General features: G+C 59.2%; 7 protein-coding genes across 7 annotated transcripts; 4 read left to right on the top strand and 3 right to left on the bottom strand.

Moving 5' to 3' along the window:
• Window positions 1-69: 69 nt before the first annotated feature.
• On the top strand, window positions 70-4,958 carry TRAVEDRAFT_153971 (sulfate anion transporter). The gene is made up of 16 exons (XM_008044786.1): window positions 70-363; window positions 2,060-2,162; window positions 2,223-2,328; window positions 2,381-2,572; window positions 2,634-2,746; window positions 2,799-3,043; window positions 3,094-3,235; window positions 3,304-3,471; window positions 3,528-3,659; window positions 3,721-3,783; window positions 3,862-4,009; window positions 4,074-4,182; window positions 4,274-4,294; window positions 4,359-4,479; window positions 4,565-4,604; window positions 4,665-4,958. The coding sequence occupies exons 1-16, from the start codon at window positions 126-128 to the stop codon at window positions 4,818-4,820; spliced, it is 2,097 nt and encodes a 698-aa protein (XP_008042977.1). The 5' UTR covers window positions 70-125; the 3' UTR covers window positions 4,821-4,958.
• Window positions 4,959-5,680: 722 nt separating this feature from the next.
• On the bottom strand, window positions 5,681-7,322 carry TRAVEDRAFT_66669 (uncharacterized protein; the record flags this gene model as incomplete). Its single annotated transcript, XM_008044785.1, has 3 exons — window positions 5,681-6,146; window positions 6,222-7,082; window positions 7,146-7,322. The coding sequence occupies 3 exons, from the start codon at window positions 7,320-7,322 to the stop codon at window positions 5,925-5,927; spliced, it is 1,260 nt and encodes a 419-aa protein (XP_008042976.1). The 3' UTR covers window positions 5,681-5,924.
• A 998-nt stretch (window positions 7,323-8,320) lies between these two features.
• Window positions 8,321-9,853, bottom strand: TRAVEDRAFT_153968 (uncharacterized protein). Its single transcript, XM_008044784.1, has 5 exons — window positions 9,828-9,853; window positions 9,666-9,765; window positions 9,265-9,607; window positions 8,489-9,123; window positions 8,321-8,399 (listed from the first exon to the last, which is right to left on the bottom strand). Exons 3-4 carry the CDS (start codon window positions 9,599-9,601, stop codon window positions 8,807-8,809), a joined length of 654 nt encoding a protein of 217 aa, XP_008042975.1. The 5' UTR covers window positions 9,602-9,607; window positions 9,666-9,765; window positions 9,828-9,853; the 3' UTR covers window positions 8,321-8,399; window positions 8,489-8,806.
• A 1,043-nt stretch (window positions 9,854-10,896) lies between these two features.
• On the bottom strand, window positions 10,897-11,200 carry TRAVEDRAFT_51746 (uncharacterized protein; the record flags this gene model as incomplete). Its single annotated transcript, XM_008044544.1, has 2 exons — window positions 10,897-10,962; window positions 11,015-11,200. 2 exons carry the CDS (start codon window positions 11,198-11,200, stop codon window positions 10,897-10,899), a joined length of 252 nt encoding a protein of 83 aa, XP_008042735.1.
• A 432-nt stretch (window positions 11,201-11,632) lies between these two features.
• Window positions 11,633-12,936, top strand: TRAVEDRAFT_66668 (uncharacterized protein; the record flags this gene model as incomplete). Its single annotated transcript, XM_008044783.1, has 3 exons — window positions 11,633-11,668; window positions 11,720-11,884; window positions 11,948-12,936. The coding sequence occupies 3 exons, from the start codon at window positions 11,633-11,635 to the stop codon at window positions 12,764-12,766; spliced, it is 1,020 nt and encodes a 339-aa protein (XP_008042974.1). The 3' UTR covers window positions 12,767-12,936.
• A 460-nt stretch (window positions 12,937-13,396) lies between these two features.
• Window positions 13,397-16,008, top strand: TRAVEDRAFT_31204 (uncharacterized protein). The gene is made up of 10 exons (XM_008044426.1): window positions 13,397-13,612; window positions 13,664-13,984; window positions 14,037-14,297; window positions 14,349-14,543; window positions 14,610-14,733; window positions 14,785-15,091; window positions 15,159-15,388; window positions 15,444-15,538; window positions 15,611-15,742; window positions 15,794-16,008. The coding sequence occupies exons 3-4, from the start codon at window positions 14,107-14,109 to the stop codon at window positions 14,365-14,367; spliced, it is 210 nt and encodes a 69-aa protein (XP_008042617.1). The 5' UTR covers window positions 13,397-13,612; window positions 13,664-13,984; window positions 14,037-14,106; the 3' UTR covers window positions 14,368-14,543; window positions 14,610-14,733; window positions 14,785-15,091; window positions 15,159-15,388; window positions 15,444-15,538; window positions 15,611-15,742; window positions 15,794-16,008.
• A 4,231-nt stretch (window positions 16,009-20,239) lies between these two features.
• TRAVEDRAFT_51744 (uncharacterized protein) lies at window positions 20,240-20,834 on the top strand (the record flags this gene model as incomplete). The annotated part of the gene is made up of 5 exons (XM_008044543.1): window positions 20,240-20,284; window positions 20,339-20,465; window positions 20,513-20,614; window positions 20,687-20,713; window positions 20,767-20,834. 5 exons carry the CDS (start codon window positions 20,240-20,242, stop codon window positions 20,832-20,834), a joined length of 369 nt encoding a protein of 122 aa, XP_008042734.1.
• Window positions 20,835-21,675: the final 841 nt, after the last annotated feature.

Here is a 21,675-nt window from a genome sequence, read left to right as displayed (position 1 = left end):
GATTATGGGCGCCAAAATGTCTTGCCGAAAGCCGAGCTGCTTAACGCTGAACATGAGCCCTCTCTCCGTCTCGCCTTTCCTATCTTGCTATCGTCTGCGATTGCACGGCGCACGACTCGGCCAAGATGAGTCACGATGCGGATAGCAGCACATTAAAACCGTACAACACGCGCACACTCTCTGGGTACGGCTCTGCGACCTCGAGCCTCCGCGCCATGTACACCAGTGTCCCCGGAAGTGGCGCCATGACCCCGCGGACGCCCGGAATACCATCAGGACAGGACGGCGAGCGCGACCCACTCCTCGATGCGCGTGTGAGGGATGTAGGCGAGGTGGAAGCGGGAGGGGCGCGGACCCCGAAAGGTGAGCATTCTCGTGCATCAACTTGGAGCAAGACCTTGTGGCGGAACTTTTGAACATGCAATTCCCGAATGATGTCTTTGGGACTAATTTACGGAGAGACCTGTGTCCGGGTACTCCGCGAGCGAACATGCTAGTCAACTCTGCGGAATAGCGCGGGGAATGTATGATGTCCGTTGGTTGGAGCATAGCTTTACGACACCATACGCCATACATTTCCTTCGCATATCCTCCCACTCATGAAATGTGCATGCAGGACCCAACGAGACTATAAGACGGGGTCCATATGGGTCAGTCCTAGCGGGTGTGCACGTCTCTTTGCAAACCCTCAACCAATCTGCGTTTTGCACTCCAAGCGCAATTCCGACCGCTCGACCCGTGTGGCTGGAGCCCGCTGCCGTCTTGCAAGCCTCTGCTCACTGGGTTCACGTCGAATGCATCGGGTCGCAAGTGAGCAGCAGGCATGGATAGCGGTGGTTATGAACGTGGGCATCTTGTTGCGCACGAGCGTCGTGTAGATAAAGCTATGTGGCCATCATGACCAGCACAGACACTGTGGAAACTCGTGGTCTTCACATTGTTACGCGGAACAACAATTTTGTGGAACATATTCTGTAGCAAGCTGTCCAATAAAAGGAGGACGTCCTGGGGACTGCGGGATATGTTCCGCGGAACGCGATTGACCACTGGCATAGAATTCTCGTCATCTGGCAGAGATGTTCCACGCAACGCACTCTGGCCGTCCCTTGGAACATGCACGGGTCGCCGAGGTGCCTTGACCGAAGTGAGTGACCGTGTCGACGGGCAACGAGCCGACTGGCCGACGCGACACGTCGACAGGGAAGCCAAGCGGGGAGAGCGTCCTGTTTCTTGAACGCCCTGCGTCTCTCAGTGGCCTGTCTGGCTTCCCTGCCTTCGTGTCGCGTAGGCCAGCTCGTGGCCGACTTGTTACCTATCGACACCACACCATCACGCCTCTTTGGGCCATACTCATCCGGTATGAGATGGGCCGTCTCCTTTGCAGTGGGTGCGACCGCGGCTGCAAGAGCGGGCTCGGCCGCATCGACCAGGATTTGACAAGAAAAAGAGCGCTACGTGACGTGCGCAGGCCACTCGAAGGCCACGCATTCAGGTCGAAGCAAACCATCGATCCGCGCTTGTTTCATGGAACGGGCTGAATGCGTTCCGCGGAATATCTGCGCCAGGTGACGGGACTTTCTGCAACCGGGCTACTAAGAGGACATATTCCAGAGCTCATGGCGTTCGAGAGAGATGATGATCTTCACTGAGTATCTCTATTTCACTCGACCAAGTTCCCAGAACCCGGGACGTATACCGGAACGTGTTCTGCGGGACAAATCCTGCCGCCGCCGGGACTTTCTGAAGAAGAGGGAGGTTCACGGCGCGCGCGTCACGTCACCTCTTGCTGCCTCTTGTGTAATACGACTGCTCTCCTTCCCCTCCCTATCGCAGCTGCAGTTGCGGCCACAGCCGCACCGCTGCAAATGAGACCGCCCAGATTGTCTAGCCCTCTGGTGCAAGTACACATTCTATGGAACGAGTGGATGTTGATGGCAACGCCCGGGACTCCTTCACCAAGCGCACGTCATCTCGTTTTTCAAGTCACGCTTAGCTCGCCTCCGACCCCCGCTTTGCATACGCTCGCGATGTTGCACCCACACTGACCGCTAGTCCGTAGGCCCGGTCGAGCGACCTCAACTCTGGAGGAAGAAGTCAATTTGGGCGAAAGTTCGGTATTATGTACCCGGGACCGCATGGATTCCTCAATACTCGTTTTCCTTGTACGCATCAATTCCATCTTTTGCGAGAGTTTGGGAAAACTAAACGTAGTTTTTGTTTAGGTTTGCCGGTGATTTCCTCGCCGGGATCACCGTTGCAAGCATGTTGATACCACAGTCCGTGTCGTACGCTTCTTCCCTCGCGAAGTTGAGTCCAGTTACTGGTTTGGTGGGTCTCTATTACACGGAGGGCTACGATATGATCCTGACGTTATGGCTAGTTTTCCGCCGCTATACCCGGAATCGTTTACGCCTTGCTTGGAACATCACGACAATTGAACGTTGCACCCGAGGCCGCGCTCTCGCTGCTTGTCGGACAGGTCGTAGATGAGATTTTGCATTCAGACCCGCACACCCATCCAATAGACCCCAACGCTATGTCGCTCGCGATTTCTACTATCATCACGTTCCAGGTGTGCTTGGCTCATAAACACCACGACCGAGCCTCAGCTGATCATGTTCGCGGTCGCCTAGGTCGGCCTCATCAGCTTCCTGCTCGGGCTGCTTCGGCTTGGGTTCCTAGATGTAGTGCTCAGCCGCGCGCTCCTGCGCGGGTTTGTCACCGCGGTCGCCGTTGTGATCATGATGTAAGCCCGCGCTCAGCTGCTACGCATCCCGCCTCCATACTGATTCAAACAGCGAGCAACTCATTCCAATGCTCGGACTGACGCACCTCGAACATGTTTTGCAGCCGAAGACGACGCTCGACAAGTTCCTCTTCTTGGTCGAGAACGCGTTCACGCACGCGCATCAGCTCACCACCACCATCAGTTTCGGGGCCCTCGCGGTGCTCGTGAGCATGCGCAGCTTCAAACAAATGTGCCGGAAGTACTGGTTCATATACCGCCTCCCCGAGGTCTTCCTAGTCGTCGTCGTGTCTACCTGTGAGTTACCCGATGCAGCTATTGGCGCAGGCTAACCGGTGCTCTTAAAGTCCTTTCGGACAAATTCGACTGGGACCAGGACGGCGTCGAGATCCTGGGCTCCGTGCCGATCAACACCGGGAGCTCGTTCATCCAGTTCCCCCTCCGCAAGATCACGTTGCGCTACCTCAGGCGCACGACCTCGACTGCAGTGTAAGGCCGTACCAATTAACAATCTATCGAGCCACCAACGCCCGCTAACAAACCATCGACCACCACAGACTGATCTCCGTCGTCGGCTTCCTCGACAGCATCGTCGCTGCGAAGCAGAACGCGGGTCGCTTCGGATACAGCATCAGCCCGAACCGCGAGCTCGTCGCGCTCGGGGCGGGCAATATTATCGGCTCATTCGTGCCGGGAACTCTGCCTGCGTATGGGTCCATAACGAGGTTCGTCCGCCCGAACGCCGCCGCCGCTGTGCAGATAATGATTGTGGCGGGCACAGGTCAAAGTTGAATGGCGACCTTGGTGGGCGCACGCAGATGGCATCGCTCGTAACCTCGACGCTTGTATTGCTCGCAACATTCTTCCTGCTGCCCTGGCTCTACTACCTCCCCAAATGTGTGCTCGCGTCCGTGTGAGTCCCGCTCGCCCGCCCTTTTCCGGATAAGGATCGAATTTGACGACGATCACAACAGCATTTGCCTGATCGTGTTCTCGCTGCTCGGCGAGCTGCCGCATGACGCCATGTTCTACTGGAGGTGAGCCCGCTCGCGACAGATGCGCGCGTGAAACGCCCACGGTGCTGATGGGCCCGCGGTGGCGGTGGCGGCGCACAGGATGAAGGCGTGGATCGACCTGGCGCTCATGACGCTCACGTTCGTGCTGACCATCATCTGGAACGTCGAGGTCGGAATCGCCGTCAGTGTCGTCATCTCGCTGCTGCTCGTCGTCCGGCGCTCGTCGCGCACGCGCATGACCATTCTGGTATGTGCGCTTTGCTTTCGTTGTATGCGGTGCAAGGCGGTATGGATGGTCTGACCGTCTGTAGGGTCGTATCCCGGGAACGGAGCGGTGGAAACCGATTGACGAGAACCCGGAGGCGGAGGAAGACGCGTCCGGGGTGCTCATCGTGCGCATTCGCGAGAACCTCGACTTTGGTACGCCGCGGTCTCCGAGTGTCGAGGTCATGCCTTGACATGCAGTGGGGCATTAAATGCTAACGCGAATCAAATTCCCTGTCGATCGCAGCCAACACCGCACAGTTGAAGGGTGAGCTTGTTCCACCTCTCTAGCCTTTAATGCATCAGAACGGGCGCTGATGGAATGTGCTCAGAGCGACTGCGGCGGCTCGAGCTCTATGGGCACGACAAGCATCATCCGGCCGACGAGCCGCACAGGCACGACGCCAACGTGCTCGTGTTCCATCTGGCGGATGTGGACACCATTGACGCGTCGTACGTCGCCGATCGAGCTCAGCTCGCCCTGTCGTGCGAACGCGCCCCGCTGATCGATCCCTTCGCGTGCTGTCGTGTCTTACAGAGCGGTACAAATATTCTTCGAGCTGGCGGAGACCTACAAGGTACGTCGGAGTACGCGGCACGCGCCACCATCTCTACTGACCTGTGTGCCTGATACATAGAACCGAGGAGTGGGCATGTACATCACGCATCTCAAGTCGGACCCGCGGCGGGCGTTCGAGAAGGCGGGCGTCGTGGCGCTGCTGGGCGAGGATGCGTTCTGCAAGGACGTCGCGAGCGCGATGGTGCGCGTCGAGCAGGCGATGAGGGAGCGGTGATGGAGATGTGCGTAGGGTGGTGGTGCGGGCGAGTATCTCTGTTGGCGGTGACGGCGACGCGTCTTTATGTTCTCCGATCTGTGAGTTTTGTTGTTGTCCTAGATCTTACTGCAAGTTCTATAGAGATGGGCTTCCTTCTCGCACGACACCGAATCGCCGAGGTCGGAGAGTCCAGGGCAGGTGGATGGATGCCTTGTGCACCTCCACCATGCCCCGTTGAACTCGGAATGCTCGGGGAACAAAGCAGACCACCGCCGGTAATCAACAGGCTCGTTCCACGCGCACCTTCCAGACATTGCGTTCTCCGCCGCTCCAGGCACGCAAATAACGTTACGGCACCCATCGACCTCCACAAGCGACCATCCAATCGCGTCGCCGCTCGCTCCGCAAGCCAATCATACTCACGCTTTCCTCCTCCGCCAGATCAGGGCATCACCCGTCCAGCCAACCAACGTGATATCGGGGAACGCGTAGCTTGCACCCCGCGCGGCCTGTGCATACAGCATCATGCACGCCATCCGGGACGACGTCGAAGGTGGCGGGCCATCGCCATCGCGGGATCACAGTGCGTGCGCGCGCGGCGACATGCTAGGATGCGGCGGTAGGGGTAACCGTACACAACATTACAGCGGCCGATGGCCGCGCGGAGTACAATATTTACAGAGTTTATAGTTTATGGTTATGGGCATAGAGTGAGCGAGAGCGATGCATGCAATCTAGGGCGTAGTGACGTCTGTACAGCTGTGTTCAGCACGGTGTGTGCGCGCGCGGCGCGGAGTAATGTACACATGGCGGCGAGTCCGGGAAGTAGAATAAAGAGGGTATGAAGTGAAGGCGAGGGGGGCAGGGACGGGAGGGGGAGAAATAAGTGGCCAGCGGCGAACCAATAATAAAGTTAGAAGGGCAAAGCAACGTTGGTACGAATAGGACGAAGGGGGTACGGGCTGGACACGTAAAAAGAGTCGACGCAAGGTCGAGACGAAGATAAGGTAAAGCGGGACGAACGGGGTGCGAATGTGCAAATGTGCAAAGTGTGAAGCTTGAAACTTGAAGGCGGGTGTGAAAGCAAAACAGGAAGCAAAGTTTCAACATGACCAAGAGGGCTCAGTGCGACCGGTGCAGGCCTACGCTGAGGGCTGCGCTGATGGACCGGATGTGTCTCCCAAGCACGGCACCCTTCTGCGTTCCTACAGCGTCCCTCCCCGTCGCCTCGTTTCCGAGGCTCGCGGCGCGAGCGTGCAGCGGTCCAGCGAGCGGGGGACTATACGCGGACGGCACGAACCGCTGGCGGCTCTGCAGGCGCCGCGGCGGCATCCTGGACACGCGCTAGTAGGTGCACAGCAGCACTCGTCAGAACAGCTAGCAAGCCAAAGGAGGCGCGGACGCTCTCTGCAGACGTACATCGTCCCAAACCGACGACTGCTGTGCACCCGCCGACACATCCGGCATCGACGTTCCCCGGGTCGGCACTGGTGGCAGTGGCCGGCGCGCGACGTGTCTTGCGCTGGGCGCTGGTGGGAGCGCGCGCAGTTGCGGTTTCTTCTTCTCCGTAAACGTCGCGGCCTCGATAGAGTACTCGTTGAACATGGCCCGCGCGGCCGACTCGACTTGGGCGGTCGTCTCCCGCGTGGGGTTCTCGGACTCCTGGTAGAAGGTGACGGAGATGACGGGCTGCTCGGCACGGCTGGCGGGGTAGGGTGGGGGTGACTGCTCGGCAGGCGAGGGGGGACCGACGGGCGAGGAAGGAGCGGTGGACACAGACCCGTTACGGTCGTGGTGCGAAAATGACAGCGTGTGAGGCGTGTGCATGTAGAAGTCAAAGATCTCGGACACGGCGGACATCGAAGGCGAAAAGGGGGACGAAAGCGCGGATGGGGACGAGGGCGACGAACATGAGGACGACGATGAGGCGTGCATGTCAGAGAAGGGGGGCGAGGGCGCGGCAGGAGGAGCGCCCGGCACGTCAAGATCGAATGCCTCGTCCTCTTCCACCTCCACGTCAAAGGGAATTGGACTCGCAATAAAGCGCAGGCTCGATGATGACGTCGAGGACGGAGCGGACGACCCGTTCTCGACCTCGCTGAAGACGATCTCGTCCTGCGTCGAGTCCCACTCAGCGGTGAACGTCCATGCCATTTCGCGCGAGGATCCTGGGGGTGACGGGCCAACAACGGGGGAGCTCGGGAGGTTCAGGTGTACGCCGCTCAGCAGGGCAACTCTACGTCGCATTTTCTTGACATTCGGTTGTGGCACGGCGGGAGCCTGTGCGCACGAGCGTCAGTCTGAAACGCGCTTCAGGCACATAGGTACGAGCTGCGACATTACCTTGCCTTTCGCCGCCGCGGTCGCGGAGCCCTGCCCAGCGGGAGCGCTTGGTCCGACGGAAGAGGACCGCAGGTCCAGGAAACTCGACGACGCTGAGGGCGCTGAGTCCACGGTGCCCCAGGCACGGCCCGCTCCCTGAGACGGTACCACGGCGAGCCTTGGTCGCGCAGCGGCCATGTTGTGCTTTGGGTCCTGGTGTCCGCGACGCCCGCGAGCCGAGTGCGCCATGGGCGCAGGAGGAAGGCGGACAGAAAGGGAAGAAGGAAGGGAGACGCGAAACGAAGGTGGGGCGGACGAGACGCCGAGGTGCAGGCATATGTATGCGCTGCGGGTGTACGCCGAGGAAGAAGGGGTGCCGCCATGGGGCCGTCGCACGCCCGCCGCGCTATGATGGAGACCGCTGCCAATGATTGACGTGGTAGCGATGGGAGAACGACTCATCGTACAGCGTGCGGAAGGGTGACGGGGTGCGATCAGGTCGTGACATTGCCTGTTGTATATGTATATCTGTGGGATCCGGGCGCGCCAGGCGGGCTGATTGGGGACAGCCCTACTGAAGTGATCTGCAGAGTTCGGCAGTCATCAATCAGTCGGGACTGGACGCCTCCGCAGGCGGGGGAGCTCCTCGAGCTCTGAGTGGTCCATGGGGTTGTCTGATCTGCAGGGCCAGGTCCAAACAGGCATCGCGCTAGGAGAAGCGTATCGTAAGCCCCACCAGATGCAGATTGGTGAAGGACCAGCGCAGCGGCTGACATCACACGAGAGGCACTCGTCGCCGCCAGCTGGCAGCGCATGTAGACACCCGGGCAGGCCTCGCCCGTGCTGTGCCGACATGTACGACACGTAGAGTGCACCTGTGTGTCAACTTCAGCTTCAGCGGTGACTCGCTAGTAGGTTCAGCGATGCCACAATGACCTTGACATGCGACTGTAGCTGACACGCACCGTCACTCAGCCGCCCATGAAACGGGCGCTAAAAGGACCTGCAGGACGGTACCTCGACACTCGATCAATCGTCCTCTGATAGATCTCATCAGTAACATCCTCCAATGGCCCCATGCAGCACCCAGCGGGCGCAGCCATGCACCGACGTCAGCCAACTCTTCCAGCAGAAGCAGGCGGGCTACGCGGAAGGAATGGCATGGAGCGCGTTCCAATGCCGACCAACACGGTGTAGGAGACGCATGGGTGGATTGAGTTCCAGAAGCAATCCAGTCTACAACAGGGTTACTAGGGCTGGCGTTCGAATGTCGTGCTGGGCAGTTAGGGGAAGATATAGATCAGTCACGTTGGAAATGAACGTTAACGGCTGTCCGACGAGTGAGCGCGACGGACGTAACTTACCGCCAAATCCTGCCGGAGTCCGGAGCACCGCACTCCTCGCTCCCGCAAACCTCTCGACCGCTCCATTCTGTGGCTGTTGCCAAACGAGTGTGAACAGCGCGAGACGGCGGCGCAAATACACTTCGGCGATACGTTCGGGAATCGCAGCCCATCCGCTCCCGGAGCGTGTCGAGATGGCGCTGATGTCGCATAAAGCAGGGACGCGTCAAATCCCGTTACCCGCAAGGGGCCGCATCAAGCAGCACCCACGGCGCCCACACCGAGCATGCACTGTCATCTCCGGCATTGCGTGCGCAATGCACGCCTCGGGCGATTTCCTCAGCACCGCCGCTGCGTTCTGCCCAATGAGAGGCCGCCCCAGCCCTCCGCCATCCCGACAATGTCACCTAGCAGGCGCGGACACGCCCGGAAGAGGGCCTTTTGCTCTTCTTGCGTAGGGGACGTCGGTTTAACGCGTTTGCGCTTGTACTCGGGCGCGTCCGAGGACAGCTGCCCGCGCCAGGGTTTCTTGTTTGGCAGCGAGGGGTCACGGAGTGTACAATTGGCGTCCATCATCCGGGAGAGGTTCCGGGTCACCTGGTGAGGCAGGCCGCGAGATACGGCAGAGCTGTGAAGTAACGAAATGGTGTTGTCCACTGCGATGGGTCGTAAGCACAGGCATGACGGCGAAGTAGTACGCGCAATGTTTCAGGAAAAGAGGGCACATGGTACACGGGAGAAAAAGGGTGGTCGTCAGCGTCGTGGGGAGATCGACAGGGGTTTCGGGACCAGCTCACTTCGGCTTTCCCACTGCACATACCAGTGCGTGAGACTGTCGCGCTGATCAGCAGACAGCCGAGCATCTTCCATCTGCCGCACTGCGTTCGCGGCATGGTCAAAGACGGCGCGCCAGGACTTTCTCAAGCGTGAGGTGGCGTCGGGGTGTGCGAGGACCGAGGCGGCGGTGGCCCTCAAAAATAGCCGATACAAGCTGCGGAAGGTCGGTGGAAGAGGAGAGGGAAGGGTCGGCTGCGCCGACTCGCCATGGGTATGCCGGATGGAGCCGAGGATCGCAGGTGCGCCAGCGGACTGTATTCGGGGAATATGAGCGATAGATCTGAGCGACAGACGCATGCTCTTCTACGCCATTCGCGATGGATGAGAAATCTGCTGCAAGAACGACAGAGCGCGATCTTACCTCTGCAGGCCGCCCTGGATGTCCCCCGAAGTTGGACAAAATCAAGCGCCTGCTGCTGTCAAATTGGGTCCTTCGAAGATGCGGATGCTCAAGCAGCCTCCTGTTCAGAATTTAGACATAAGACACCCAAGACAGAGCCTAGATCCACATTGTGCAGCCCACCTCCCAGCAAGAACGGCACTTGCGGCGGACGACTTGGTGGTGGATGGCAAAGAACAGCGTGTCACACGTCACACTCCGCGATGGTTCTCGCGAACTTGTCGACGCGGACGGACCCCGGACACCCGCAACGCAACGCCGCGCGGGCATGGTCACTGCAAACCCGGAACGGTTGAGTCTCTGTCTCTTTCTATTAGTAACTATACCGCGAGATGGCACTCGACAGACTGAGAAGACCCTTTGTTGTTGAGGGTAGCGGGGCGTCACGGCAGAGCCGGACGCCACGCTGAGCGGGAACGTCGAGATGCTGGTCGGACGTCTCTCCAGGGAGGGCAAAGCACGCGCAGTCGGGGCGCAGAGCGCCAGGGGGCGGAGGTTTCCCCGATATAGTATATCGTATGTTCTGTTCTACTCACCGCCTCGCCCGTCGTCTCGCGCGACGGGCGAGGCCAGCCACTCTTTTGTTTACTCGTGTTTACTCGCAAAATTCGGGCTCGTCGCGCGAGCGCGCGACGACTTCTCACCTCACACGTTCAGTACCGAAGCCGTGTGAGGTGAGCATTTTATATCTCTCTCATTCTACTGTACGTTACTTACAGGTCGCGCAGATCTGACTTACAGCGCGACTAGGTCAGTACAATGACATACACGTTCAGTACCGAAGCCGTGTGAGATCTGACTTACAGCGCGACTAGCTCGCTCGTACCTGCTCCCCGTCGCCCGCATAACCTTAAAATTTGTGAGTGTTAAACTTGATTCTGAGCTGCGATGACATTATCGGGAAGGCAGGCACATCCGACTCGAGTCTGGTAGACGGTCACGGCGGTAGTTCTCCCCCGAACCCGAGCTCAATTGCTTGGTGGGCCGTAGCCGTTGGTGAAGCCTTGGAACGATTGGAGATGGAATTCAAGATTGAAATAGGTATACATTGATCATTAAACTTGAGCTGTAACGTATTCGTCGAGCAATACAGGTATGATGTTGCGAGAAGGCGGCGAGTTGACAGTTTCAGGAGGAACCAAGTCCGCGGAAGGCTGGCCCCGGGAGAAGGCGATGCATGTTTTGAATGGCTCTAGAAGGCCAGGCCCACGGAATCCCAATCCACAGCATCGTCCGCTTCCTTGGAAGAATCGCCCGCCTATTCTCGAGTCAGTTGCTTCACAGAGATCCAACATAACCACCATACTCACCCCTTGACCTTTGGCAGCGTCACCGTCCTTCTTGGGTTGAACGTGCACATAAGTCGCTTTCGCCACTACCGCGCCAACTGCCACGCGGCGGGCTGTCATATTCTCCACATAGGCGAAGTGTTCGTCAAGGCTGCCCCTGCTCCCTTCGGGCGTGCTCCCAGTGCTCTGTGTTGAGGAGGTCGACATTTTTCTTTCGGGGTTCGAGTATCCTTGGTGGGGCTGCTGGATGCATGATGGGGTGTGCGGCCCTCCTTCATATACCCCGGGACGCTTGGTACGTCCCAGCAGCAGCATCGCATCCAGCGTCCGGAGCTTGCGTGGGCATTGACCGTCCAGGCCGCGGACCGCTTTGACTAGTCTGCGCGAAGTGTCCATTGGATATTCGTGGACTTTTTCGAGGGCCGCTGCGTATGTCTCTTGGCTGTGAGAGACATGCACGGGAGGCTTGTGGCGCATTGTGGTCCCGGTGAGTGGCTCATTGTCAAAGCTCTTTGGTGCATTTAGCCATTGATTATTGCGACGGCTATATAGACCATCGTTTCCAGAAGCCGTTACCCTCAGCACCACTCGCCGTCTACTCTCTACTCACCCACGCTATACTCCCAATCTCCTTTGGCGATGGACACTCAACGGTTCGATATGAGCATCAAGCAGGTACGGTTTCCGTTGTATCCTTTGTGATTGACTCACTGATTGGACTTGTAGCCCATTCCTATGGCTGTTAAGTTTCCGTTGCTGCTGGTGGAAGACAAGGAGATAGAGGGTTTCGACTTCGTTTCTCGGTATCCATCTCCGCCGCCTCCTACGCCCTGCATCCCCCGGCGCAGGACGCCGATGGATGCGCAGCGGTATGATCCCTACAAGACCATGGTACGCACCGTCGTTATTTTCATCTGTGTATCCTACGTTGATGTTTATTTCGTTATTCGACAGCTCGCGGCCACATCTCCGCCGCGCTACTCATCCCCCGAGCCCGAGGACCCACTTAGCCACTCTATTCTCCCCGAGTCCGTCGCATTCCCGCTGCCACTGCCGCCGACCAGAGACGTGTACAGCGAGCTCCTGGAGTTCCGCTTCGGCGACCGCGACTCGGGGTCCAGTGAGGAGCTCACCTCCGACTCAGAGGACACCGTCACCCCGACCGACGAAACTGATGTCCACGGCTTCACCACCACCTACTGTTTCACCGGCACGAGCGAAGAAGGCGACTTCCCCATCGAGCGCACAATCGTCCGCCCAGCGCCCACGCCCCGTTTCCGCGTGGACCTGACCCGAGCGCTCGCGTCGCTCGCCGCCCGCTCAGGCTCGACCACCACCCTGCGCACCGTCCCGAGCGTCTCGCAGCTTTCAGGCGCCTCGACACCGTCCTCCCCAGAGGACGACTACGACGGTCCGATCGCGCCCCCGGCCTCTGCGGTCGCCTCCCGCCGCCCGTCGCTCGCCCCCCTCGCGCTCGGGGAGGTCACGAAGAGCCTGAAGCGATTCGCGTCGCGCCTGGACCCGACGACCCCGGCCTACGAGCCGCGCGTGGACAGCGGTCACTTCGAGGAGGCGCTGGACCAGTGCGAAGACGCGTGGGCGCGCGCGGGGCGCGGCGAGCCGCTCGTTGAGGTGTTCCGAGTCGTGGCGCGGACGCGCAGGACGAGCGTCGAGGACCGGGTCATGCCCGGGTTTGATTACGAGGGCCGATACGCCGTCAACTTCGGGGTCGGAGATGTGGGCCATCGCGGTGTGGGCAACTACGGGTATTGATGCTGGTCCCCGATGTGTTCCGTGGCCGGCGCACCGCTCGCGATCTGAGTGTGGCTCAGACGGCGCGAACTTCTTGTGGTTTCTCCGATGCGCATGGCACGGTGTGTTTCCGTGCTCTGCCGTCTCTCCACTCGATTCCGTCGACGGGACTGAAGTCCCTGCACAGCCTTAGCTTCTTCAAGCTGATCGGAGGCCGGGAGGCGAACCTGCTCGCGCTCGCGGTCGTCCTGGACATGCTCTTTCGATCTGCTGGGCGGCTGCACTCTGTGACAGTGGAGAAGGATATCAAGGGCATTGCAGTTCTCGCAGGGAACGAGAATTACCAGGCCGCGTGCGTGACGATGATGCTGCTGGGGGCAATGTGGGCACGTCTGCAGGGCGAGGAGAAGTGGCTCGTGGGCCAATGAAGGTGCGGCGGGTGTCGGTGCTCGCGGGCTGCGGTGCTCGCGGGCTGCGGCGTGCCGTGCCGCGCATCTGGATCTCGGCTGGGCGAGGATGTACGGCCAGGGGAATATCTACGGACTCCGTCTCGGGGGTGGATAGGTATTTGGCTCGTGCGGTGGGTGGGTGGGTACGAGGAGGGGGAGGAGAGCATCTCGTTTTCGCACTCCGGGCTGGCTTGAAAGGGCGGAAAACTTGTATTTCAGACTACTAGTGCTAGCTACAGGTGTACAGAGTCATTCGTGCGATCAACGACCCGCAGGGGACCATCCAAAACACTTCGCGCATTCGCGCGGACACGGGCGCCTATTGCGACGCTACTCGAACTGCGAAGTCTCGTCGCGCCGTGGTTATCATCCTGCCGCGCCCGCTCGCGAATGACTCGGTGGCGCCTCTCTGACCGCTCTGCAGACCATCAGTGGGGAAATCAGTCAGAAGACAGCAGAGAGTGCGTACCGTCTCCGAGCTCGCGCCGCAGCACCTCCACGGGTGTGCGTCCTTCGCACGCAAGGAGAATGGGGCGTATGGGGCTGTCCGCATTGCAGTTGTGTGGCGGCCGCTGCTCCTGACCTACTACGGACAGGCTTGACTGCCGCAAGGGCTGCGGCGCGCCGTCTGGAACGTCCGGGATATCGCTCGCTGGCCTGTCGTGGAGTGATTGAGCGAGAAACACTGCATTGAGCGCACCGCATACCGCTCGATCACTTTTGAACGAACTCCGAGCCGCGCTATAACTGAGACGCAAAGTCGGGGATAGATGTCGCCACCGCACAGGTCCTGTGTGGACCTTCTGAGTAAGTTGCAAGTTCCCGAGCAGCAAGCTGCTTACCTGTGAGTCTGCGATACGATTTCCCTAAGCGCCATCGGCCTCGCCCGCCGGACCGCGGGGAGAACACGCCATGACTGCCGTTGCGAGAGGCCGCGATCGCTGGCGCTCGGCGTGTCCAGAAGACGATTGCGTACACTCCGCGAGCTCGGACACATGCAGGAACCTCTTGACACGCAGCTCGAGGGCGTTGCGCACCCCTGTGCCTCGCTCGCTTGCCCGTGTGCTGGCGGTCTTTCTCTGCTTGCTCGTCGACTACGTCGTCTGTCAGCAGGAAGATCAGCCAACAACCGCAGGATTCGAGAGAAAGCATACCGCTTTTGAGTGCGCATGACGCCTACTTTGATGTCTATCCTCCGAGCCGCACCCTTTCGCATGCCGACGGAAATGGATTGCCTGCCGTGCCGCATACTCGACATCGCCACTATCCCGACATGGGAGAGTCGTTTCTCCCCCCACACCTGCGTGTTGAAGACGATTGTGGCGCACTTTAAACGTCTTGGAGAGACCCTACACGATTGGAAAGTCAGATTTATCAGTCATGATCGCGGCCCTGCAGCGAGGAGAGCCACATACTAGCAAGGCAGCGCGTAGTGCGCGTTTTGTACGGCCTGATCGCCCGTAAAGAACCTTCTGCGATGTAGAGTTCCTGCATGTCTCGGAGGCAAAGGCGAAAATGAATATTTCCATCATACAGCCGCTGCAGACACAATAAGTATGTCACCAGCTCCCGAAAGAAGCGATGGCTTACCTGCGAGTCCACGACATAATTCCCCCGGTGCTTCATTCTCCACCGGCCAGAGTGTGTGACGCGAAAAGAGAGCCATACAAGGGCTTTCTACGCTAGACGGTTAGGCGGCCCTCAACGCATCCGGGAGAGCGCGGGGCACTCTGGGGACTCGGATAGATTCGGGCGCCTATTCTGACGGGACGCGAAACTGCAGAGGCTCGCGCGCTCGACGGCTGCCTTCTGCCGCGGTCCTGCTTGCCCACAATCTACGCGTTCCCATCCGCACCATCGTGCTCTCCGGGTGAGAATCCGCCGCCTAAATCTCTCTCTGTACGGGGGCAAACTATCAGTCGGGAGCCCGAAGCCTCTGCCAGAGACGATAATACGGTACATACCACCTCGATCACACCCAAATCGGTGCTCGACTGGGATGTGGGTATATACGCGTACTTTCTGGCCGCGCGCCATGGATAGAAATCGCATGCGGTCGCGGTGCCACGAGCGCCTATCTTGCCGCTCCTTGAAATGTCCAAGTCCTCCGTGCTTCCACCTCTCTCGCATCTTGCATGGTCATGATATCGACTCTGGAGGCCACAAGATGGGCCCAACAGACTGGGCCGGCTATCTGCAAAGCCAGGAAGTGAGTAATCAGCCCAAGAAAGAATGGCTCAGATACGTACCCACACTGTGGCCTCGACTCGACATGCCTAGGGAATGGCACAGAATGCGAGGACGTAGACGCTGCGCAGAGTGGTTTATCGAGATTGTGGGTACCCTGCCGCGAGAGGGAGATCAGAGACATTCACGCTGTGACTTGCCGGCTGCAGTGCATCTGTAGGACACTGACGGTCTAGATCAAGGCCAATCTCGTGGAAAACCTCAATCGGAAACGTATTGTGAGCCCCTTCGCCGACTTTGCCCGTCGACTCGCACTCATCGTGGCCATCACATGCGAGTAGAGTATGTAGGCACCACTCTGCTATCAACCAAGTTAGCCTATGCAAAAACAGACGACGAAGGCGGAACGTACTGTCATCCAAGTGAGTCATTCGATTGCAGATGTGCAAGACGCGTGCCGCCTTCTATATGCGTGTACTAGGCTCAGCTGCGAGCCCTACCTGCGCCGCGAACTCGCCGTCGCCACCACAAATGCGCAGGAGCGTGAGGACGCCCTGAAGCAGATGAAAGCTTTGGATGCGGTACAGTTTGACACTCCTAGCTTCCAGGGGGGGCGAACGTAGCGAGCGGAAGAGATGGACACAGCGCGAGGCGGCATGTCGGAGGCGTTGGAATGAGAAGGGGAATGCGGGCGCCTAAGATAGCACTGCTTACTGCCGTTCCGCGCTGCCGCTTTCCTAAGCCCCACCACCACCAAGCCGTCGTAACAGGCCTCGTTCTCGTTCTCGTGCTCTCGCTCTTGCTCTCCGGCCTCAAACAAGGAATCTGGAATATTAGGCAAGTCAGCTGCATGGCCTGTGGGCGCGCACAAGGCAAAACTTGGGTAAGTATGTACCGAGTCTTCTGGTGTTCTCCCGTACACTCGAGGATCTGGAGTGCGCGCGCGTCCGCGGTGGCCCGTGGAGTTGCATTCCAACGCGCCCGCCCAGAGTTGACTCGCATGCTCCATCACGAGCATCCACCATGCTCGTCAACGGACGCGGTCGTGGTCGTGCACGAAGGTGGGTACCTTGCAACAAATGGCGAGTGTGAGAGCAGAGGAAGGATGGTGAATGCACGCGAGGGAGAGATTGTGCGACCGCGAACACGCGTGAGAGACCCGACTGGGCTCGAAGCGTGAAGGGAGGGTACGAGCCGCATGGACTTGTGATCAGTCGCCTGCTCCTGTCGCGCGTACTCTGTGCGTTTGCGCGACGCCGTCATCGTCTTCGGGCGGCTCAGCGGGGCATTTGCGTGTGCTGATGAATGGCCTTACGCTCGCGTCGCAGGTATGCAGCGTAGAAGTCATTCCTGTGGCCGGTAAGCAAACAGATCTCGGTACTGTACATCTCGGCAGAATCAGCTACTCACCCTCCTCCGATTGTAGGCACTCCCACTCTCGCTTGCACCCAAAGCGAACCTGCGAAGGTACGCCACCTTGACTTCGTCCACCCCCTCGTACTCTGCCTGCATGAGCCCAGCTCCGAACACTCCGCCCTGCGAGACCGTCACAAAGCACGTCTCCTGGGACGAGTGTCTGCACTGATCAGTCCGTGTCAGCTACACATCATGGGAGTTCGTATGTGCAGACATACCTCTCCTTGGTCAAGACAACTAGGGCGGCTGCGAGGTCGACGATGCAACAACGTGCAACATTGATGGGTGGATCTCGAGAGTGCGCTCAAGCAGGACGGGAAGGGAGGTGTGAGGGAGGAGGGCCGTGCAGGTGTTGGCGATTAGAGGGGCAGACATTGGGAGGGTGAGAATAAGGTAGGAGAAAGACGGCAGGGACACGGCTGGCGTCCCATAAGCGTCTCTGCGCATATGCGGTTGGCATGGAGCGGTCGATGGACAATGCCGCTCCTTTGCCGCATGTGGGTACGCCGGTGGGAGGATCATCACAAGCGGTTGCTGCCCGCCCACGGCGCCTGCAGGGAAATCTTTCATATTCTGGACTTCTGGTAGCAGCCGTTGCTCGCTTGCACTGTATTTTAGCCTCCGTCTGTACGCCCGACCAATCAACCCATTTATTTGCGGCTGCGGCGTGATCGGACATGGCTCAGGATAGTTGACACTCAGGGCTCCCGCTGATGTATTTCCACATACCGACAGCGAAAATACCGCCCTTGTTTCCAAGTTTGGAATCACCACACTGCATGCACGCCCGGCTGTTCAGGGCTCGGCTGCACTCTCACAAATCTCAGGGCTCGCCCGCCCATCCAGAACTGAACAGGACCAGGAATATTACTGTGTGCAGCACACTGCTCCCCACAATATTAATCCTGACCTCTTCATTTCCAGTCTCCCATACAATGTATATTGCACTAGTAGACTGAGATACATGTCGTGGAAAAACGAGGGCAGCCAGAGGACCGAAAGTTTACGCTTATCGGGTGTGTCTAGATCTGAGATGTCAAAGCGGCGGGGCTCTCGCTTAACCCTGCGTCGGGATATCGCACCTGTACGTCATGTGCGCGGGTGCCGTAAGTGTCTACTGAACGCCGAACAAACATTCGGCCGAGTCGCCGAGCTCGTCGTGGACGCAGGAGACAAGATGTGAGCGCAAGAGTGAGCCTTGCATATCTTGAGATAGAACTGCCTTTTGCGGTAAGAAGGTTTGACCCGCGCTCTCAGCGCTTTCGCAACGACTTGTAGACGTTCACTCTTGCCTTCACCACCAACTCCCCTGACTCCCGCTTATCTTACATCTCTTCCACTGGTTTCCCAATGCGATTTAAGCCTCGACGGAAGGCACAGTGCTACCGTGATGAAGATCTCGGGCAGCCGGCGAGTCTCAAATTCTTGCTCAGCTTCCAGGCGCGCCTGCCGCGTATCTAGGTGCTCGCCACTCAGCAATGGACTCAGTCTGCTTCAGCGTCCGTGCGCGTAAGGCTACTTATTGTAACGAGAAGCACGCCCATTCAATAATGGTATGCCGAAAGACATTCCCGCAGGACATGTGTACGAGACTGGACTTATCCGAGCAGGCTTGCCTCAGGGCACTCTTGCCGGTCCCGTCTCTCTCCTGGTGTTCCTCCCCGCACATCGTTCGCGCCGGGCCCCAAAAGTGGGCAAATACACTACTTCGCAGATTTGGGGAGGTACGTTAACTTGTATCACTCTGTGCAGATCATGCTGCACTCGTCATTAACCTACTTCTCCCAGGCTCGCTATACAAGCATGAGAGCACCGCGCGAGGGCCACGGTGAGGTTTGGTTCGAGAGAACCGCAAAGTGCTTGTGAGCATGCCTCTCTTTGCGCGGGAGCTCCAACGGCACTCGGTGCCCCCTCCGCGAGCTGCGAGCCAATGCAATGTCAGGTAAGCAATCATTATCTTTTCAGCATGCCCGCTAACTCGGGTGTTGTTACAGAGCGAGCACGCTCAACCTGAGTGCCGTACATCCTTCCTCTCCACGTCTCCCCAGGACTTGCAACACATCCGCGCACAGGATGGCCATTTCGGAAGCCACAGACGTTTCGTGTGTGTCACACCAGATGAGGTAAGTTGAGGCGAGCCGTCATCTCTTAACACACTCATCTTGTGAGCTTCAGGTTGCTCTCACTCGATATGCGATGCCACAGACAACGTCCAGCGCCGCAATGCCGGGATTCTCAGAACGACTTATGGGATCTAAGTCTCCCGGACCCTGGCACGGTGTACACCGTAAGTACGGCAGCCTGGCGTCGCATCGCGCAATATTGTCACTAAATTTGTCTGTTGCTCCAGGCACGACATCGCGAGAGCACGGAGGCGAGATAGGTCTCATGGTACTCCTTGGCAAGTGGTGCGTGCCTCGCCGCTCGCTCGCGCGAGACGGCCTTGTGCACTGACGGGCATACTGCGTTGTGTGCTTGCACATTGTAGGAGGTAGCGCAGCGAGCGGAGGAGTAGGTATGATTTGTTCGACACGGGTGGGCGCGCAGACGTACACACATGCAGGATGTACTGCAGATGCGGCCTCGGCGACGCGAGGCTGTCACTGTCAGGGATCGCACTCAGTGTGTTGTCGACTTTGCCCGGCCATGTTGCGAGCGGACGTGGGCACACTGCCGGGGGTGGCAACATATCCAACATACGTTTTCGCGAGCCGTGCACATGCAGTACGAGGCGTGACAAAATATATTTCATGCTTTTATACATTTACTAGGTTCGATGCATGCTGAAACACGACGGGAGAGGGATTCGGTACAGCTAATACCCACATTTCTGCATGGCCATCGGTGCGGGGACCTACCATCGATGTCTCCGGAGCTTGTCGAACCGCACGGGATGTGTCCGCGCGGGGGTGAACATGCCCCGATGCGACGGTCCTCGTGGACCCTCGAAACGGGGGCGATCCGTGGACCTTCGCGTACCGAGCGCTGGCCATCCGAAGCGAGCGAGTGCTGGATCTCTAAATCGAGACTAGACGGCGAAACGCGGCGCACCGCGTAACTACACACTGCCCTCCCGCGGAGCGTCCGTGCACATCCTCTCCCGCTCATCCCGTTTCCCTCGGCTGCATGTGTCGCGTCCTGGTTGGTGCGCCGCTCGGCAGGCGCGGTGGGTCGCCCTGACCCTCTCGTAAGATCGTTGCCTTGGCCCGGCAGGCCGTCGTTTCCGCACGACGGGGGAGGACTGGGCTCGAGTGCGCGGTCGCCGCACGGACCATGGTACGACGGGAGCGGAGGACGGCCCTAAAGCACGTCGAGGATAAGTACCGGTGCGGTCGCAACGCGGACGTGCTCACCCTCTTCCCTCCCTCCTGCGTCTCCTAGCAGAGATGTTGCACGCCCCCTCCCCACGCCCTCCTCGTACGCTCCCGCGCTTCACGAACTCATGCAGACGGCTCCCTGCGTGGAGACCTTTTGCTGCATGCAAGAGGTATGTCAGCATCTCCGAGCCGTCCAAGATGGAGCACTGACCTTCCGGATGCAGCTCTGCATGACAGGCGAGCACGCATCCCGACGCGAAACGTCGAGCACGGAAGACATGGAGGGCGCGAGCGTGAGCGCGAGCTACAGGGTGTACTGGCAAGCGGGTGCGGGGATCGTGTCGGGCTCTGGTACGTGTTTCTCCCGTCGTTTGTACATGTGCTGACATGCAGGACAGCGTTGCCCGCGATACGCATTCCATGGCGTGAGGGTGCGTACGTCGCCAACATTGTGTTCGGTGGTGGGGCTTCGAGCCGTGCGTGCTCTGTGGCTAGTCCCGGTGGGTTCGTGCTCGTATCGTCGAGTAGTGTCCTGACGGCCAGGCACGTGTCTTCCATGGGACTATCAACAGTCAGCCAACCTCCTACTATGAGCCACGGTACGTCAGCGCGCGCTTCATAATACGAAATCGAGCCTGACATACTCTCCAAGCTGACTGGCAAGCGTCGGACGCACGTGGAACCAAGCCGTGCCACTCCGTCTTTGCCTGTGTCCGCTAGCAGGTGTCTGGGGGGCCATACTATATAACGAGTGAGTCTGGAATGCATATCAGAGTCTGCATCGCGCACTTCACCTCTGCAGCTGCCCTCGGACTGCCCAAGACGCAGGGCCTCGACGTTTGTCCAGCAAGCCCGTCCACGACACTCGCGCTATCCGTGGCGTCGCTCGCGCTGCGGGAAACTAAGGTCAGCAGATTCTTCGCGCGCGCACACTCGACCGCCGAACTCACCGCTCTTCCTCGTCGACTGCAGCCCAAACAGGTCGCCGCCGACGACAACACGGGAGGGTGAAGGGAGCATGGCATGACGTGCTCGAGGGGCGTGCGGTACGGGGGATCGTAGAATAGCAGTATGTACGTAGTTGCATCGCTGGGGCGGAGACTGTCGCTCTCCGTGCCCGCGTCCTCCTCGCCAGGATGCGCCAGGGCAGTGTCCGCGCGTATGTTCGCCCGCCGCGCGGATAGGGGCGGGCCGCGTGGGCAGCTCGCGCGCTGCCGGGGTTGTCCAGCGCAGCTACAGTAAGTAAGCTCCCTCCAGGCACTATAACACCGCAATAAGCTCACCTTCTCCTTTCCCTTCAGTGCCCACCCGATGATGCCACCCGCGCGCCTGCGCCTGCGCTCCACGACCGCCGGGCTGCCACACCAAGTCTTCCGCCGTTGACGGTGAGTTCAGGCGATCCAGACAGCATGCGCGAGGCCACTGACGTTGCTATCTCCGGCGTAATCAGCCAACGTCTGGGCCGTTGGAGACAGCGAGTAGGAGGGAGATGGGAAGGAGGGCGGGATGGCGGCACGGGTAGATTATTGTACGTACATAGTGCGTGCGGGGGGCGCGGCGT

This window comes from Trametes versicolor (assembly GCF_000271585.1).
Source record: "Trametes versicolor FP-101664 SS1 unplaced genomic scaffold TRAVEscaffold_11, whole genome shotgun sequence".
Taxonomy (NCBI): Eukaryota; Fungi; Basidiomycota; class Agaricomycetes; order Polyporales; family Polyporaceae; genus Trametes; species Trametes versicolor.
This window is presented reverse-complemented; position numbering and strand designations above follow the sequence as displayed.

Coding starts and splice junctions, on each gene's coding strand:
- TRAVEDRAFT_153971 (XM_008044786.1), top strand. CDS start 126: ATGAGTCACGATGCGGATAGCAGCACATTAAAACCGTACAACACGCGC. Junction 2,747..2,798: donor GTCGCCGTTGTGATCATGAT/GTAAGCCCGCGC, acceptor TGATTCAAACAG/CGAGCAACTCATTCCAATGC. Junction 3,784..3,861: donor GACGCCATGTTCTACTGGAG/GTGAGCCCGCTC, acceptor GGCGGCGCACAG/GATGAAGGCGTGGATCGACC.
- TRAVEDRAFT_153968 (XM_008044784.1), bottom strand. CDS start 9,601: ATGCGTCTGTCGCTCAGATCTATCGCTCATATTCCCCGAATACAGTCC. Junction 9,124..9,264: donor TGTGCAGTGGGAAAGCCGAA/GTGAGCTGGTCC, acceptor GACCCATCGCAG/TGGACAACACCATTTCGTTA.
- TRAVEDRAFT_31204 (XM_008044426.1), top strand. CDS start 14,107: ATGACTGCCGTTGCGAGAGGCCGCGATCGCTGGCGCTCGGCGTGTCCA.